The sequence below is a fragment of the Aspergillus brasiliensis genome (assembly GCF_001889945.1).
Source record: "Aspergillus brasiliensis CBS 101740 unplaced genomic scaffold ASPBRscaffold_7, whole genome shotgun sequence".
Lineage (NCBI taxonomy): Eukaryota > Fungi > Ascomycota > Eurotiomycetes > Eurotiales > Aspergillaceae > Aspergillus > Aspergillus brasiliensis.
The window spans coordinates 1911782-1926972 of NW_027137448.1; the positions used below are offsets into that span (position 1 = coordinate 1911782).

At 45.9% G+C, this 15191-nt stretch overlaps 6 protein-coding genes across 6 annotated transcripts; 2 read left to right on the forward strand and 4 right to left on the reverse strand.

Annotated features, from left to right (window-relative positions):
- Positions 1–39: 39 nt before the first annotated feature.
- ASPBRDRAFT_126697 (rRNA-processing protein MPP10) lies at positions 40–2178 on the reverse strand (the record flags this gene model as incomplete). Its single annotated transcript, XM_067617890.1, has 1 exon — positions 40–2178. The coding sequence occupies one exon, from the start codon at positions 2176–2178 to the stop codon at positions 40–42; it is 2139 nt and encodes a 712-aa protein (XP_067478747.1).
- Positions 2179–3485: 1307 nt separating this feature from the next.
- On the reverse strand, positions 3486–4341 carry ASPBRDRAFT_127953 (NuoB/complex I 20 kDa subunit family protein; the record flags this gene model as incomplete). Its single annotated transcript, XM_067618013.1, has 4 exons — positions 3486–3580; positions 3638–3993; positions 4048–4240; positions 4287–4341. 4 exons carry the CDS (start codon positions 4339–4341, stop codon positions 3486–3488), a joined length of 699 nt encoding a protein of 232 aa, XP_067478748.1.
- A 1120-nt stretch (positions 4342–5461) lies between these two features.
- Positions 5462–6645, forward strand: ASPBRDRAFT_44434 (uncharacterized protein). Its single transcript, XM_067625198.1, has 3 exons — positions 5462–5686; positions 5738–6028; positions 6125–6645. The coding sequence occupies exons 1-3, from the start codon at positions 5642–5644 to the stop codon at positions 6305–6307; spliced, it is 519 nt and encodes a 172-aa protein (XP_067478749.1). The 5' UTR covers positions 5462–5641; the 3' UTR covers positions 6308–6645.
- A 255-nt stretch (positions 6646–6900) lies between these two features.
- ASPBRDRAFT_56089 (ACP S-malonyltransferase) lies at positions 6901–8170 on the reverse strand (the record flags this gene model as incomplete). The annotated part of the gene is made up of 2 exons (XM_067627488.1): positions 6901–7958; positions 8014–8170. 2 exons carry the CDS (start codon positions 8168–8170, stop codon positions 6901–6903), a joined length of 1215 nt encoding a protein of 404 aa, XP_067478750.1.
- Positions 8171–8914: 744 nt separating this feature from the next.
- ASPBRDRAFT_196990 (putative nuclear pore complex subunit Nup133) lies at positions 8915–13133 on the forward strand (the record flags this gene model as incomplete). The annotated part of the gene is made up of 4 exons (XM_067621047.1): positions 8915–9235; positions 9308–9377; positions 9431–12745; positions 12802–13133. The coding sequence occupies 4 exons, from the start codon at positions 8915–8917 to the stop codon at positions 13131–13133; spliced, it is 4038 nt and encodes a 1345-aa protein (XP_067478751.1).
- A 395-nt stretch (positions 13134–13528) lies between these two features.
- On the reverse strand, positions 13529–14549 carry ASPBRDRAFT_179983 (uncharacterized protein; the record flags this gene model as incomplete). The annotated part of the gene is made up of 4 exons (XM_067619914.1): positions 14362–14549; positions 14254–14301; positions 13878–14197; positions 13529–13811 (listed from the first exon to the last, which is right to left on the reverse strand). Exons 3-4 carry the CDS (start codon positions 14159–14161, stop codon positions 13529–13531), a joined length of 567 nt encoding a protein of 188 aa, XP_067478752.1. The 5' UTR covers positions 14162–14197; positions 14254–14301; positions 14362–14549.
- Between the last annotated feature and the right edge of the window lie 642 nt (positions 14550–15191).

Below are 15191 nucleotides of genomic sequence, written 5' to 3' on the forward strand. Positions count from 1 at the left end.
TCTTTGACAAATATATCCAATCTGTAATCGCACTGAACTCTAAAGCTTGAGAACATGGCCACCTTCCTTCACGCTCTCTTTGATTTTGCCGCCATTGATATTTGTCACTTCGCCTTGCTTTCCAATCAATTTGACCCCACCCTTCTTCAAGTCCGACATGAGCTGGCGATTCTCAGCCGCTTTCCCTGTCTTCTGAGATTTTGCGGTACTAGCAATTTGCTTTTTGTGCTCTCGCCTAAACCTAGCCTTTTGTTCTCGGGTCATTTCCTCTTTGGCAATTGCCGTTCCATTCTTTAAAATCATTTCACCAGCAACTTTGTTATCGTCGCCAGGTGCGTAGATCTCCTGGGGCGCAAGAGTTGCCGTCGCATTAACAGAGTTGCTAGCTGTCGGCTGAGCATCCTCCATAGTAATGGTTGCCACATCGGTAACAACATTGATGCTTGCCTGCGGTGCCTTAGGTTTGTAATGCCAGTTTGAGAGCGTGTCTAATTGAGAGCTGATGTCTTTCCATAAGCTTGTCACAGTAGCATGCTCGCGGATCAACTTTTGATTTTTAGGATCAACGAAATTTGGATCGGTAGCACGAAGATGGTCAGCCTCATATAATTCAGCAAGGCTCTGCTGGGGTTTGGTGTCTTCCAGTTCAGGACGAGGTCCCCGTGCGCTCTGTGCGTCGGAAACACCAGGGCGCCGACGTATTACTTCGTCAAACTGTTTGGCAAGGATCCGACGCTTGACGAGCTCTTCGATATCCTCTGACAATTCTGCCGTGACGACTGGCACGGGTTTTCCGATCCTTTCGAAATCCAGGTCTTCCTCAATAAGTGAGTTCACAGGCCTTTCGACAGCCCTTGCTTCACCAGCGAGCATCCAATCCTTCTTGGCAACATTGGCAGCCTCCAAGCGGCGAATCTCATCAGCAATGCGAGCACGCTGCTTCTCGTGACTAGAATAATTGTTCTGAGATCCTCCCGCTAATTCATGTTCGTCGCTATCCTCACCGGAAGGTTCATCTTCAAAGAGATCACGCCGAACATCAGCCATGGCACGATCAACGTCGTCGCTGGTAATAGTATTATCAGGCTGAGTTTTGGGAAGGGAGCGTGTCTTTTTGCGTGTAACTTTACGTGGAGGTGGCGCGAAAAAGTCAGAATACTTTATGTCGCTGGTATTCACCCAACCTTCACCTCCCGAATTTGCGGCGTAGACATCATCCTCGTCCATATCAGAGTAGTCCTCAAGGCCTGCATCACCAAATGTCGGTCCCTCCTCTTCACTGTCAGTAATATCCCCGTCTCCATTCCCGTCAAAGTTCTCCTGTGGCTTGTCTCTCTTTGGTAAAGACATTGACCTTGCCGAATCGAGAGGGTTTGCGTGCCAATCAATTTCATCATCTTCATTCTCAGAATCGTTGTCCGGACCGCCACTAACATCTTGTTTTTCAAGTAGTTCCGATTGCTTGTTGAAATCATCTATCGAGAAGAAGCCATCATTTAAGCCGAAAGCATCCTCCACATACGTTTCTTGTTCACCTTCGTCGATATCGCTGCCGGAAATATTGTCGGATACTTTTTCGATGTCTTCTTCGACGTCCGATTCATTGTAGAAGGTTTGAGAGTGTGCGTGCAGTGAACTAAGGTCGTCATCATCGATACTCGATCCGGTGAGATCGGCCTCTGACTGAGAGTCAAGGTGGCTGCCCTCTAATTCGGCGTCACCAAGAGCCACATCATAAGTCGGGGTCAGTGGCGGCTCGTATGGCTTGGACACTGCAGACCACCAAGCAAGATCCCGTTCGACCTCACCGCCAGAAGAATCAAGAATTCTCAGGGCTTGTTGCCATATCTGGTCAGAAGTAAAGCCGTCGATATAAAGTTGCTTGAGCTGCAGAGCCTGGTTTGTAGGAATTTCCTCGACTTCGGATCTTTTACGCTTTCTATGCCTGCGTTGGCGTGCACATTGAGAATCGCCAACCGAGGAAGCCAACGAATCTAGATAGTATTTCACAGAGCCCGTGATAGTAGTTTGCAACTCAGCCGTGGGTTGGAGGAAAATCCAAGGAGTCGTCAATGTCGATTTGAATGAAAGAATCGGTTCATCATGAGTTTGGATTTCAGTAAGAGCTTCGGAGCGATCGGGAGCGAGGTTCTTCATGGCGCGGTACACGCCTGACATGAGACGGCTGTATCAAAGAATAAGAAATGGAATGTGAGATTGGAAGAACAAGTGGTTTGAGATGGTATATGTGATCAGTGGTGTTAAGAAAGAATAACCTGATTATTTGAGCTAGTGGTGGACACTTCAAATAATGGTTTGCGCAAGCCGTAACTCGAGGGAGTTAGAAAAAAAAAATGGATGAAAATGAAAGGGAACCTAAGATAATCAGTTAGTTTGGTTCATAAAGTGGGGACAGTGGAAGGAAGGCAAGCTCGGGCCATGGCCATATCCTTTGGCCGTCTCCTTAGAAAGGGCTTTTTGTGATGGATGCTGTGTTGCATGGCAGATCATCTCGTATAAGAGATTGGTCTGGGCATACAAGCCGTATATACTCATACATATTATATAAACTGTCTCCCAATGATAGATTTGGCGTTCTCTATCGTTGTTATGGTATCTTCAAATTAGTAAGGAGTACCCTTTAGAGAGTATGCTTACAAGCTCTTCCACGTACAATAACCTAAAACATGCATAGAAGACACTGTTCGCAAGACATAATTCAAATAAAAAAAAAACCCTGCCAAAGCAAGTAAAGCCGGTAATATTATGTTCCCTCTAATTGTAGATATGCCACCGATATCGATCGCTTACAAGGCTGGTATGCGGCATACTCTATATGAACATGAGCCTCACAGAAAGATACCACGGCTATAAATACTGTCTTCCACCTCCACTGTCGCTGATGATCCAACTTCTTTTATTTGTGAGCATACCAAAAATCCGCATCCCTACTAGTGCTGGGAGTGGCTTGTCATGGTATGGCCCTGGACCTGCAGTCTCCTAGTATATTCAAGAAGAAATCGAAGCAGCACCCTAGCATTTAGTAGCACACTATGCATAAGCCAAGCAGTGGCACTGCTTCGAATCAGTTACAGCATTGTTAATACAACGTCAGACTGCAGTCTAGATGTGAGGAATTTGAGTAGTGATCTGTACAACAGCGCATAGAAATATCAGTGTTGATTTGCAGCCAAGTCCCTAACCGCGTTCTAATATACCTAGGAAAGGGGCTTGCAGTTATCGCATACAATACATGTTGGCCAGATTTCTTCACTCAACCATGAACATGACACACCTGGTATGCTGTTTAAAGTTGAGCCTGTACCTCCTTTTACCCCTCCCCCCATCAATTGTGCGAAGGTAGGGTTCGGTAATCCACAAGAGCACACGTTAAATTTTGAGGGTGAGACTTGTTATAAGGTCTACGCCCGAACCCATCCCTTCCAACCCTTAAAAATGGGGAGGAAGTAAATTCCAACTTGAGCTTAACGGCGATACCACATGCGGGTGATCCTCGTGTGCCTCATCTTCTTTTGAAGTTGAAAGATTCCGTACATCAATGCTTCGGAGGTTGGTGGACCTTAAAGTTGTTCCTGTTAGCCGATGTCGTTGCAGAGATGGTGAAGGGTATACTGACATCCGGGAACATAGACATCCACGGGTACGATTCTATCGCATCCGCGAACAACAGAATAACTGTAATGGTAATAACCACCACCATTTGCACAACTTCCCATGCTGACGACCCAACGAGGATCAGGCATTTGGTCATACACTTGTCTGAGAGCGGGAGCCATCTTATTTGTCAGTGTGCCTGCTACAATCATCACATCCGATTGCCGCGGCGATGCTCTGAAAATGATTCCTAGACGATCCTGGTCATATCTGGGGGTCGAAAGATGCATCATCTCAACTGCACAACAGGCGAGGCCGAAGGTCATGGGCCACAGAGAACTTTGGCGTGCCCAATTAGCGACTTGGTCAAGCGTGGTACTATAGATAAATTAGTACAAATGATAGCCATATTATGCGTCTCAGATTACGAACAGGACATATTGCATAGCACCCTCCTTTTTCTCCTGGCTCGGTAAGGGCACCTCTTTCCGCACCTTTCCAGAAGCAGTGAGCGCTTGACCAGACTGTCCCCGCTGTTCGATTGCTGTTGCCGACTTGACTGAAGAGGTCGAAAGACATGAAACTGGCTGGATTGGGATATGGCAAGATATGATACGCGGTCGCACTGCCTGGCTTTAGCAACTTAGTAGTAACAATTGGATAACACATACCACGAAGAGCGCTTGGGATGGCGCCTGGAATGGCGCGACCGGTGAGAGGTAGCATGGCTGTATCGCTCCCAATATAAAGGTGCACTGAAATGCAAAAAAAAAGCTCTGCGTGCACAACCTGTATGAACTATCAAAGGAGTGGAGGCTTGTTGTCCAGTCTGTCAATGGTGGCAAGACAATATCAGGATAGTCGAGCCTCAAATTAAGAGTATCATTCTGCACTATTGGTACTAATGGAACGCAATTTCCGTAAGTTACCGTAACAAAACATGATTCAGCTCGTTGAATTTAGTGTCTTGCAGTTCTGTTCGTATAATACCGTATTAACACGTGAGCATCGGGCAACCGGTTAACAATGTGCTAGTGTAAGTTAGATTCTGAAGAGCTTCATTGGCTGAAGTCATCAAAGCTCGGTATTCGAATCCCTTATCTGGACAGCACATGAATCTACTAGTCATTGCTCCGTGGAGCAAAGTATAGATGGATGTAGGTAAAGAGCATCCCGTAATCGAAACACCGTAGTTCCACACGATCGAAAGGTGTCCTGGCAGTCTGGGCCGTATAGAAAGTGCCGTCTTTCTACTCCGTCCAATGGATGTATTTGAGTAGGAGGTAGATTGCCCATCTTGGCTCTTTTACAGGTCGATATCATAGTACAGGACAGGATCGAATCAATCAGCAAGTCTTGAGTTCTTGGCAATGGCCTTGAATGAACAGTTTTCATAAAATTATTTAAGGTAAATTACCGTGTAATGAGTCAACAGATAATGGAATCCACAAGTGGACCAGCTGCAAAGTGCATAGGACTAACTTAACTTCCCAAATATGCGTACTCTGTAGATAGTTAACATGAAGATGTCTCGTAATGTGACTATTCGAGAGTACGAATAGAAATGAATTCTATAATAGTAAAAATGTGTATCCTAGACATATGATTGTTTGGAGAAATCAAAGCTTGAATGACTATACTGCACTTCTGCTTTTACTGTGAAGAATTGTAGGTCCTGGATTTGAGTAATGGCTCAGGCGTATGGATCTAGAAATATATCTTTTCTGCCAGTGAGGGAGATCTAAAGAGGTGGCCCGAAGCCTCGTAGCCTCGTTCATGTGACTGATCCGCTTGTTGATTACGTTAGAGAACTAGTTTCTAACTAGTTAACTATGGGGTGTTCATGGGTGGATTAGGTATCACTGGCATAACTGGCGCAGCGCCTAGGTTCGCAACTGGACTACCACTCTCTTCTCCGACACATAGAAGTCAGGAGACATTGAGTGTCAAAAACAATGAATTTGATGGTTCTTATCTGAATTCAGTGGCATAGAATTCAGCGACAGGCCATAACTGACCTAGCGCAATGGCTTTACCTAAGATCGCCTGTATCGGCGTCATTGGGAAAGCTGTGAGTCTTCACATCCTTCATCTGCTGCTCCAATCTTAATGTTGGAATTAGGATAATCCACTTCACGTGTCGCTGTTCCCTCCTTATCTGGAGTCCACTATTGAGTTCTCATTTATATTGAATTCCTGCCTTGATATTTTTGAAATACGCCGCAAACAGACGTCAATTGACCAAGATCTTGGTCTTTTGCAAGCTGTGGACGAGAGACTCGCAGCATATGGCTGGCTTTCGACCACCGGGGTCAAATTTTTAGTTATAGTTGACTTGATCGGGCAGCCCATCAGTGATGAAGACCTGAAAAACTCCACTAAGTTGGGATTGAGGGAATCTGACCTAAAAGCAGTACGTTTTTGTGTTTTCATCCTGTAACCGGAGTTCTACGTGTTGAACAGTCCACAAGATATTAGACTTCAGATACTAATGGTGTCCGCTCTACAGGTTTTCCGGGCTCTCCAAACCGCATATGTGCAGTTGCTACAGAATCCGTTTTATCGACCGGACGACCATACGGCCACAGCGAAAGCCGTGTCAACGTGCAATTCGCAGATTACAGATCGGAGGTTCATTAGCGAGGTCAATCGGATTGGAAACTCGTGGCTTCCGACTGTAGCCCCCCTCTAAGAACCATGAGATCACGCTATGTGGCAGACAACCAACCGGTCTATCTTCGAGGATCGAGGATCACTTATATACTGATGACACACACCTTTGATGTTCTCCAATAATCATGGGTGTAACACGTGCCGTTTAAAGCATATCGTTCTCTAACGTACAGCATCTGGCCCAGGATGACGATACTTCTTGTGGACCACCGGCACTTGTAGGAGATACCTAGCAATCGCAAAGTCTGAGTTGATAACATCTAATGTCTACACAATGCTTTATATGGGCATGTGTATATGTAAAATACTTCTTCTCACCGAAAACTGAACGTATCTGCTCAGAACCGTAGAGGCAGGAAGAGAGGCGCTGACAAGAAGAAACTCATAGATGTAATGCAAAAAGGAAGAGTTGCCTCGGCTCATACTTCTGTATGCATTGTCGAAAGCTCACCGAAGACATGGCCCTCCCTTTTGACTTTCAAATGTGTACTACGAGGAGTTTTCGAAATTTGATAAGAGAATTGAGGAGTCAAGACGATTCGACCTATTTGGTCACCATGGGATGGAAGTATAGGGGAAACGAAGCATCTGAGGCGAAGTATTTCGCGCGAGTCATTCATTTCCATGATGTAGAGTGGCACGCTCAGTCTTGTCCAACGCAGAAAGGACATTTTCAATCTCCAGGGGGTTAGAAATAGACCAAACACCGCCGCCGTCCACCATAACCTTACCGACCTCTTTCCCAACCAAGTTTCTACCGACTTTCCCAGGTCCGATTCCAATCCAGCGTGTTACTGCATGCGTCTGATCTAGGTATCGGATACTATCCCACCATTTTACCGTATCGACACATTGCTGTGATAACAAAAACTTGAGTTCTTCCTTGGAACTGAAGGGCAGGCCCGAAACGTTGGAGATGCATGGGATTCGTGCTGGGAAATTGATATTCATATGTTCAAGGGCACTTTTCATGTAGTTGGCTGCGGGTATCATAATGGCACTGTGAAACGGACTTTCACATCTCAGTCTCACCGCACGGGGATCGTGTCCTCCGAATTGACGAAGCTGGATGAGCAGAGACCTTATTTTTGCAATGTTACCGCTCAGTACAATTTGATTCCTCGAATTGATATTTGCCACCATCACTTGTTGAAAGGCCTCATACCATTGGCTCGAATCATCTTTCAGACTTGGAGGGCCAAGTCCAATGAAATCGTAGATGGTAGAAAGCAATTCACTCATATGGTCGGGCTCACAGACAAGTGCTATCATGCCGAATTCATCCCCTGATCTCTTGGTAGCATCTCGCGTGCACTTGGCCATTATCTCTGCACGCCTCCTGACCAACTTCAATGCGTCGCTGAAATCAAAATAACCTCCGGCAACAAGCGCCGAGAACTCGCCCAAACTATGTCCGAGAGTAGCATCCACTCGTGAGCTCGTCATGAAGCCGAACTCCTCTTCGAGTATTCGAAGTATTAGTATTGAGGTTGCCATTATAGCCGGCTGACAATTTTCGGTCTTATCGAGCTCCGCATTTGGTCCTTCGGAAATGATTTGAGACAGTTTGAACCCTAAGTTCGAATCCATTTCGTCTAGGAATCTGCTGGATATTTTGGGGAACCTCTCAACCCAAGAGCTTGCCATTCCCACACGCTGTACACCATGACCTGCACGGTGAAGGCGTCAGAACAAAGGCGAGTTCGAGATACAGGGTATGCGAACCAGGAAAGAAGAGAGCAGTGCGCAAGCCCATCTCTGTGGGAAGAAGGCTGGCATAGTCTCGTTGGAAACTAGGGTTTAGCTGGGTACGACAATGTGCATGGTATCGGTGTGCTTTTATGCCAAAGGCTTGTCTTGATTTTGATGATAACGCAAGCATTTTCCGTAGGCCTTAGGAAGATAGATGCCCTTGCTGTTATCGCAGTACATAGCCTTCAGAAGCCATCGGTAAACGATAATGGTCCTTACAGATGATGTTCACGCTGCTCTCAACTGCAAGTGCAGCGATAATTGCCGTAGCACGAGGAAATGGGCTCTTATTGGTCACGTGATATTGGGTACGAACGGTCATAGGTGGTGTCGGTGGTGGGTGGGTTCTGTAGTAACACTTGGGATCTGGGGCGGTTGACTGCTGGCTTTACGGTGACAGAGGTAACTGTGTATTTACTGGCTTTGAATTACTGGTACTCAATAACACAGGTTGCAGTACAAAAAAGCCCAATAAGTTATAATGCTTATATAATACCAGGATATATTCTATTAATATGCCATGTACAAAACAGTTACTAGTACTACAGTATCCAAGGGTCTGGAGCATGTTTACCTTACTATTTAGGGTAAGCGCCATGCTGTTTAGCAAAACTAACTCTGCAAGTATCTATTGAGTACTCCGTATGGATGTCTGGATTCCTATCAGAACTGCTGACCGCCTTCGGAGTGAATTAAACCTCCATACCTATCATGCTGGCTATTTAAAAATATATTGTTTACATTAAAAAATTCATATCATTCTCCATCCACGACAGAGGCGTGTTATGATTTCATGTCAGATGCGCGCTTCTGAGATCAAGAATCTACAAAGTGTCTTTTTGGTACACGTTTAGCTCGTGCCAGGTCCTAAAAAATGTTTGTACCCAAGGCGCTATCATCCGCAGCTTCTCAGCGCAACCCCCGGAGGCGTCAGCGTACGAACTCAGACGAATCACCCAAGCCTCCTAATGCGAAGAGGCAAAGATCTAATCTCCGTCAAAAAGACAATGAACTAACCTCTCAAACTCTGAACAACGATCATGCCAAGCTCGACTTTCAGGAACGCCAGCCGTCAACCTTATCTGACGAGGGTGTCACAATTTCAGAAAATGCTCACTTCCACAGAAACATTCCTATAAGAGCTGTCAAAAGACCCGAGAAGCGCGAGGATGAAGGTGAAGGAACAGTGGTGCTTGTAAGTGGTTCTCGGGCACTGTCCAGTCTACAAAGTCCTTGGACCAGCCATCTGACGTAGGTTTATGCATAGTCTAAAACAGAGTTCTATACCGTCACCCAACTACCCACTTTGCCAGACCAAGTGCTTGGTCTACAAAATGGTGAGTACTGCTGACGCCTTCGCTGTCCCGCCTATAATAACACCGACATGCAGGACCTTTTAGGGGCTCATTTGGAACCAGTCATGGATATGCTTTAGCTTTAACAAAGTCGCATGCCATCGTCTGGGCATATTCGAACACAGCTCCATCACCTTCCCCCGCAGATGTTTTTACGCTTGCAATACCAGAGTCCTGCAAAGAGTCCGGTAACATTGCTCCCCTTGGGTTGCTCCTATCTACCGTTGCAGGCGGGGTTCCGGGGTTGATGGTGGTCATGCCTTATACCGGTAAAATCATATATTGGGAAACCATATCAAGTGCTGCAACCTTAGCTTTCTCAAGGCAGAAGCATTCTGGAATCCAAGGCTGTATTCCTGGTTTACTCTCGGGCGAGCATGCTACAGACGTGATAAATAGCGAGCCTTCTGGTGTCATTGTTATATTTTCCACTGGGAGGGTCGCTCATATAACCATCAGAGATTGTCAAGGAAAACCATCAGTGACTGTTTCTTTTCTGAGAAACCCCTCAAGTGGCGGTAGACCCGGCCTACTGGGAAGCTTGAGAAACGCTCTTGGAGGTGGTTTCTACAGAAAAGAGATTGCTTCAGTTCGAGCGGGCGAATCCCATCAGCGTGGACAACGAGATGTCGTAATTGCTACGTCTCCAGCTCTCTTCGAAGTTTGGGATACCCACTGGAACAACGGAAGCATGCTCAAGCATCAATTTGATGTATATGGTCCTTTGTGTGAAGCACTTGGACCTCTTATCGTGGATCAACCCGATGACTATAGGTTAAAGGTCCTAGATTTTGTGTTGGCCGACTTTAAAAGCACACATCATTATGACGGGCCCAATTCCTCGCTGGTAACAGCGGTTGTGGCTTCAGTCTCAGATTCCGCCCCTGGCATCTTTCGAAACATGTTTGTCGTCCAAATGCGGTTTTCTAACGAAGTCCAAATCTTGTCTACTAATGCAATAAATTTTCATGGACTACGCACCCAGCTCGACCTTCCGCGAGTCAGGTTGTTCGTACCAAGTCCCGGGCATACCGCTTTCATTGTTGTTGGGCAGTCAATTGTGTTGCTATCATTGGCCATTTCAGAACACCTTTCTACTGTCCCGGATGCGGTTTCCAAAACTCAGCAAGAGCGAGCATTCAAAGATATCATTCCTTTGCGTTCTGGGGAGAGCTACGAGATCTTAGGAAGCGGATGTGAAAATCAAAGTGGTGAAGGCTCATTACCCGCATGTCTACTGATGGTTCGAGATTTTGGCATCATTCGTATCGCAGCTTTGCCGGGCGGAAAAACAAACACCAACGTTGATAATGGCCACATCACTGCGAAGCATAAAATTGAACAAGCTATATTCTATGGCACAATGACAAAGAACCCACTGAATCTTGCAGGTGATGATGGGATAGGATTCCCAATTAATGAGACCGAGGATGCTGCATTAGAGATATGCCAGGAACTAATGCGGTCTGCGTCGAATTTCATTCCGTCGACTGGGATTTCTGTGGATCAGAATTTGAAACTTCGAGCAAAGGCACTCGACGACCTCGCCCTCTTGCTGACACAGCAGAATGAAACCATTCGCCGGGAAGTTTGGTGGGAATTACTTTGGAGTGCGGAGAAACTGGCTGCTCAAAGAGCCATGTGGAGATTGGAAGACGAAGCCAGGCAATGCGCGAGCAAAAATTCAACACTGCTGGCGCACATAATTGGATCAATGAGCGAGAAGTTCAAAACGAAAATCAAAGAGCAGACCGGTGATTGTGATCCAGTGCGCCATTGGTTTCTATATGATACCTTTCAGATGGAACATATCGTGCCGTGGATCTTTAATACCATCAAGCCTCAAAAGGGAAGCTCTGCAAAACAGGGACGCAGGATGTCAGAGCAGCTACTCGAAGCTAGTGACTTGTCCCTAGCAGTTCTGGAGACAGCGTTTCGTTACCGAGACGAGAATTCTAATCGGTATGGTATAGGCGACGGCTATCTGGAGAACGGCGTTTTGACGACTGACTACACGGGTCTTTCGGAGTTTTGGACATCTCAGCGCTATTGTTACATCGAATTTGGACATCTGCTGGATCTGGAGCTTGACAGCTGCAGGGCTTGGATCCAAAAAACAACGGTCGGCGTTGAGCTACCTGAAACGCAGACTGTGAGAAGGATCGCCAAAAATAGCTCCAGGCAGCTTCAGATATTAGGGCTCATGCACTGTGAACGAGTCCGGTGGCTTTCGGCCCAAGAGAATCAGAAATCCATCGACGAGAGCATTGCGACTAAACAAGCTCACATCAAACAACGGAAATGGCAGCTATTCAAGTTGGCCGGAATAGGACACCTAGACGATGCCATTATGCTTGCCGAACAGTTCCGAGACATGGGGGCGCTCGTGGAACTCATAATCGAACTTCAGGACCAAACCAAGAGTCTCGTGACACCTCAAGATTCGCCAGACAAGAATGCAGATGCTGACGAGAACGCATCTGAGCGGCTTAGTCAAAAAATCTCCTTTTACTTCGAGAAATTCGGCGAATCATGGGCCGATTCCTTCTTCTCTCGACAGATCTCCATGGGGCAATCTGGGATACTCTTCGCGATGAAGAAGTTTCAGCCCTTCGTGACTCGGTTTCTACGTAAACATCCGGCTTATCTGCGGCTGGGTTGGATCAACGATGTGATCGGCGAGAATGACTATGAAGGCGCTGCCCGAGCCTTGGAGAAGCTTGCCACGAAGCACGAATCTGATCTATGGAGCCATCGTGTTGAGTTATCTCTAGCAAAGCTTGCAAATCTTGCAGTCTGGGAGGAGTCTCGAATGCCAGATAGTCTAGTCGTTCGCAAGAACGTCAGACGCTTGGAAGATTTTGCGGAGGTCGATGCTGTTCAAGAAGTCATATTCGCCTACGTCGCGCCCGCGTTACACAGTGCAATTGATCAGAAAGCGGAGATTGATATCGCGATCGAACAATTTCGCAACCCAAAAGCCGCGGATAGACCTTCGTTGCATGAAATATTTAGCGAGGCTCTGGCTAAGATCGTCACTCGACAAGTCCTTAATCCGGATGAATCAGTCGACCTGCTAACGCAAATATACCTATCCCAGGCCTTGGAGCAAGGTCAGGATGAAATCGTGGGGAAACAATTCTACCTAGCTTTGCGGATCGTCCGACTCTCTTACGACCAGCGAGATCCACAATATCATGCAGCACTACAGAAATTGGTGTGGAGAAGATGCATGATAGATAACGACTGGGAAAGAATGGAACAGGCAGCTGAGGAATTGGGAATGGACACCGAGACTTTCCTCTATGTCACTACACTCTCCCGTACGCTTTGTTGGTGCCTCAAGGACGGTATGAAAACGACTAGTAGAGAATGTTTTCGAGCGCCTTACTAACGCTGTTTACAGGCCTTGATGAAGATTACAACTACCCTTCTATATACGTCCCTAACAGCCCACACGACGTGTTGCTAAGCGAGTCTGACGCTGATCTAATAACAACACGCTTTCCGCCTGAGCGGCGTGTCCGAATCTCTCGTGACCTTGCCAGGGAAAACGAAATCCTACATCAGCAGATCGAAAAAGGAAAGCTTGATTTTTGGTTCAAGAACCTCTTTGACTCAGCCAGGGCCACACGTCAAGAGCCTTCTGGGGTTTCTGCCGACGATGGGAATGATAGCAACCCGCACGATGAGACGGAAGAATCGTCAACCGAAAAAGCACAGCTGAGTTGGCTCTAAAACTTTAGAACAACTTTCAGCACATCTAAGTTTGTTACTAGTGCCAACATGCTAGAAATGGACTAAATGTTTGCAAAGATGCCCTTCTTCTACTCCGCCCTTCCATATGTACCTTTAGTAATTTCTTTCCTGGCGCTCTACATGTTTTCAGTGTCTTCTAGCAATACAACCGTCTGATATTTGACCTCCTATAGTTCAGGGCGAGTCTGCAGCATCTACTTATTCATATTTAAGGGTCTCTTGAATTCAAGCATGCACTTGAATCGCACAGTACAGTCAAATAACCGTGATTTCTAGCACGGATCATTCATAACCTGAAAGTCGAAGTCACCTTTGGTATCAAGCTCTTGCTGGTCTTCCTGTCTCAGTAGGATCGCTTTTGAACGATTCTCATACTAAACCCTGGCCGCCTCACCCCATACAGTTATGACTTGTTTGTTCGGAAGAACTTCACTACCTTCAGTGTTATCACTGTTGATGCTATCAACTTTCCTTACCATATCGTCATCCAGAGGAAGAGCATCGGGCCCATGCACATTCTCTTCGAAGACTGGTTCTGGTTCAACGGCTTCGAACTTTGTCTTGAAGTCTGCAATGCCCTGAGCGCTACTGTTTGAGTGGCGTCTTATGTTTGTGAAATTGTAGCCATAGTCATGCACTTCATCGCCAGAGCGGCCCCTGAAGGAGGGTCACTGGATGTTCCCATGGCTCACGATGGAGACGCCAAAGACTGCTTAAACTAACCAGTTTCGTTTTCCACCTCCATCTTTCTTTGTCTTCCGGGGATCAGCATCCACTGGTCCTGACTTGGCAAAATAGCGGGGAAGACTCTCCTGGGAAAGCTTTCCCGCTTCATTCAATGCTGAATGATCTGGATCGTTGGTTTTGTGAGACCGTGTCACTATGTATTCAACTATTGAGTGCGAATTCCAACCAAGCATGACTTTGTGGTGTGCGTCCAGGAACATTCGTACCAACATAGCTCTTAATAACAGTAGGCGGGCGAGTCGAGAATGCTTACTTTTCATATGTTTGGAGTCTCTGCCTCTTTTCGGTCAAGGAAACTAGGCACATAGTTAGTGGATCATCAACAAACCCAGCAACTAATTAAGATACATACCTCGCTCGATGAGAACCTTGTCTCTAATCGATAAATTGTGTCTGTGTACTATGATGGAAAGTTAACGTAAAGTGACCGGGGTTTGCCCATTATAATTCGGATACATACTTAGCAGCTCACGGTTACATGGAATAGTCAGCGATTCGTTTATCGGATGGGGATCTTGGAACGTCAGAATGTTGTTACTGTTGGGGGACTAGTGATATTGCGATTGCGCATGGATGATGAGACAAGAAATCACTACAACTGGTGGTGGGCCCAGGTTTTATATATGATGCGTACCAGTTGTATCATTGCAATTGGGTGTTAAGAATGCATTGCAAGTAGCATGTGATTGGAGTTCTATTGTTATATGGAGCTCTTATGACCTCATAGACTTGTAATTCAATGATGTACCAAAGAAGTACTGTGTTCACCTGTATAGAGTACTTTTATTGGTTAATGGATACATCGAGGGCCCACAGAAAGTGTGGCTCCATGCAGGGTACCGAAACAGAGCATAAAGGCCCGTATTGTCATCGTCACTTTCTACTTGACGGGATACAAGTCTGGTAAAGTAGGTAAGGAATCATCCACTGCATTAATGCAATGGATAGCTAAATGATAAATGATCTATCTACTACGTATATCTCGAAGTACGATTTGTCTGGTAAAGATCGTTAGCATTATCAGTGGACATTCGAATTCTGCTAACCCAATAATATTGCAAGATCTCCTAACATAATTAGACAACGAACCACCAGGACAACGAGCTGCCGGCAACCCTCACCACATTAATCTCCTAAATACATGATCATTCAACCCTACTTAATTCAGTCAATTTTAAAACTATTTAACTATATAAAAGATTTTTTTTAGAAATAGAAGACTAGCACTTATTTATAATATTTTTATTTATAGTTAATTTCCTTCTAAGTGGGTATATATTATAATATTTA

Bases quoted from the DNA above. Each gene is read 5' to 3' on its own strand.
- ASPBRDRAFT_44434 (XM_067625198.1), top strand. From the start codon at position 5,642: ATGGCTTTACCTAAGATCGCCTGTATCGGCGTCATTGGGAAAGCT. The intron at 5,687-5,737 runs GTGAGTCTTCAC...TGTTGGAATTAG, and splicing joins TCGGCGTCATTGGGAAAGCT to GATAATCCACTTCACGTGTC. The intron at 6,029-6,124 runs GTACGTTTTTGT...TCCGCTCTACAG, and splicing joins GGGAATCTGACCTAAAAGCA to GTTTTCCGGGCTCTCCAAAC.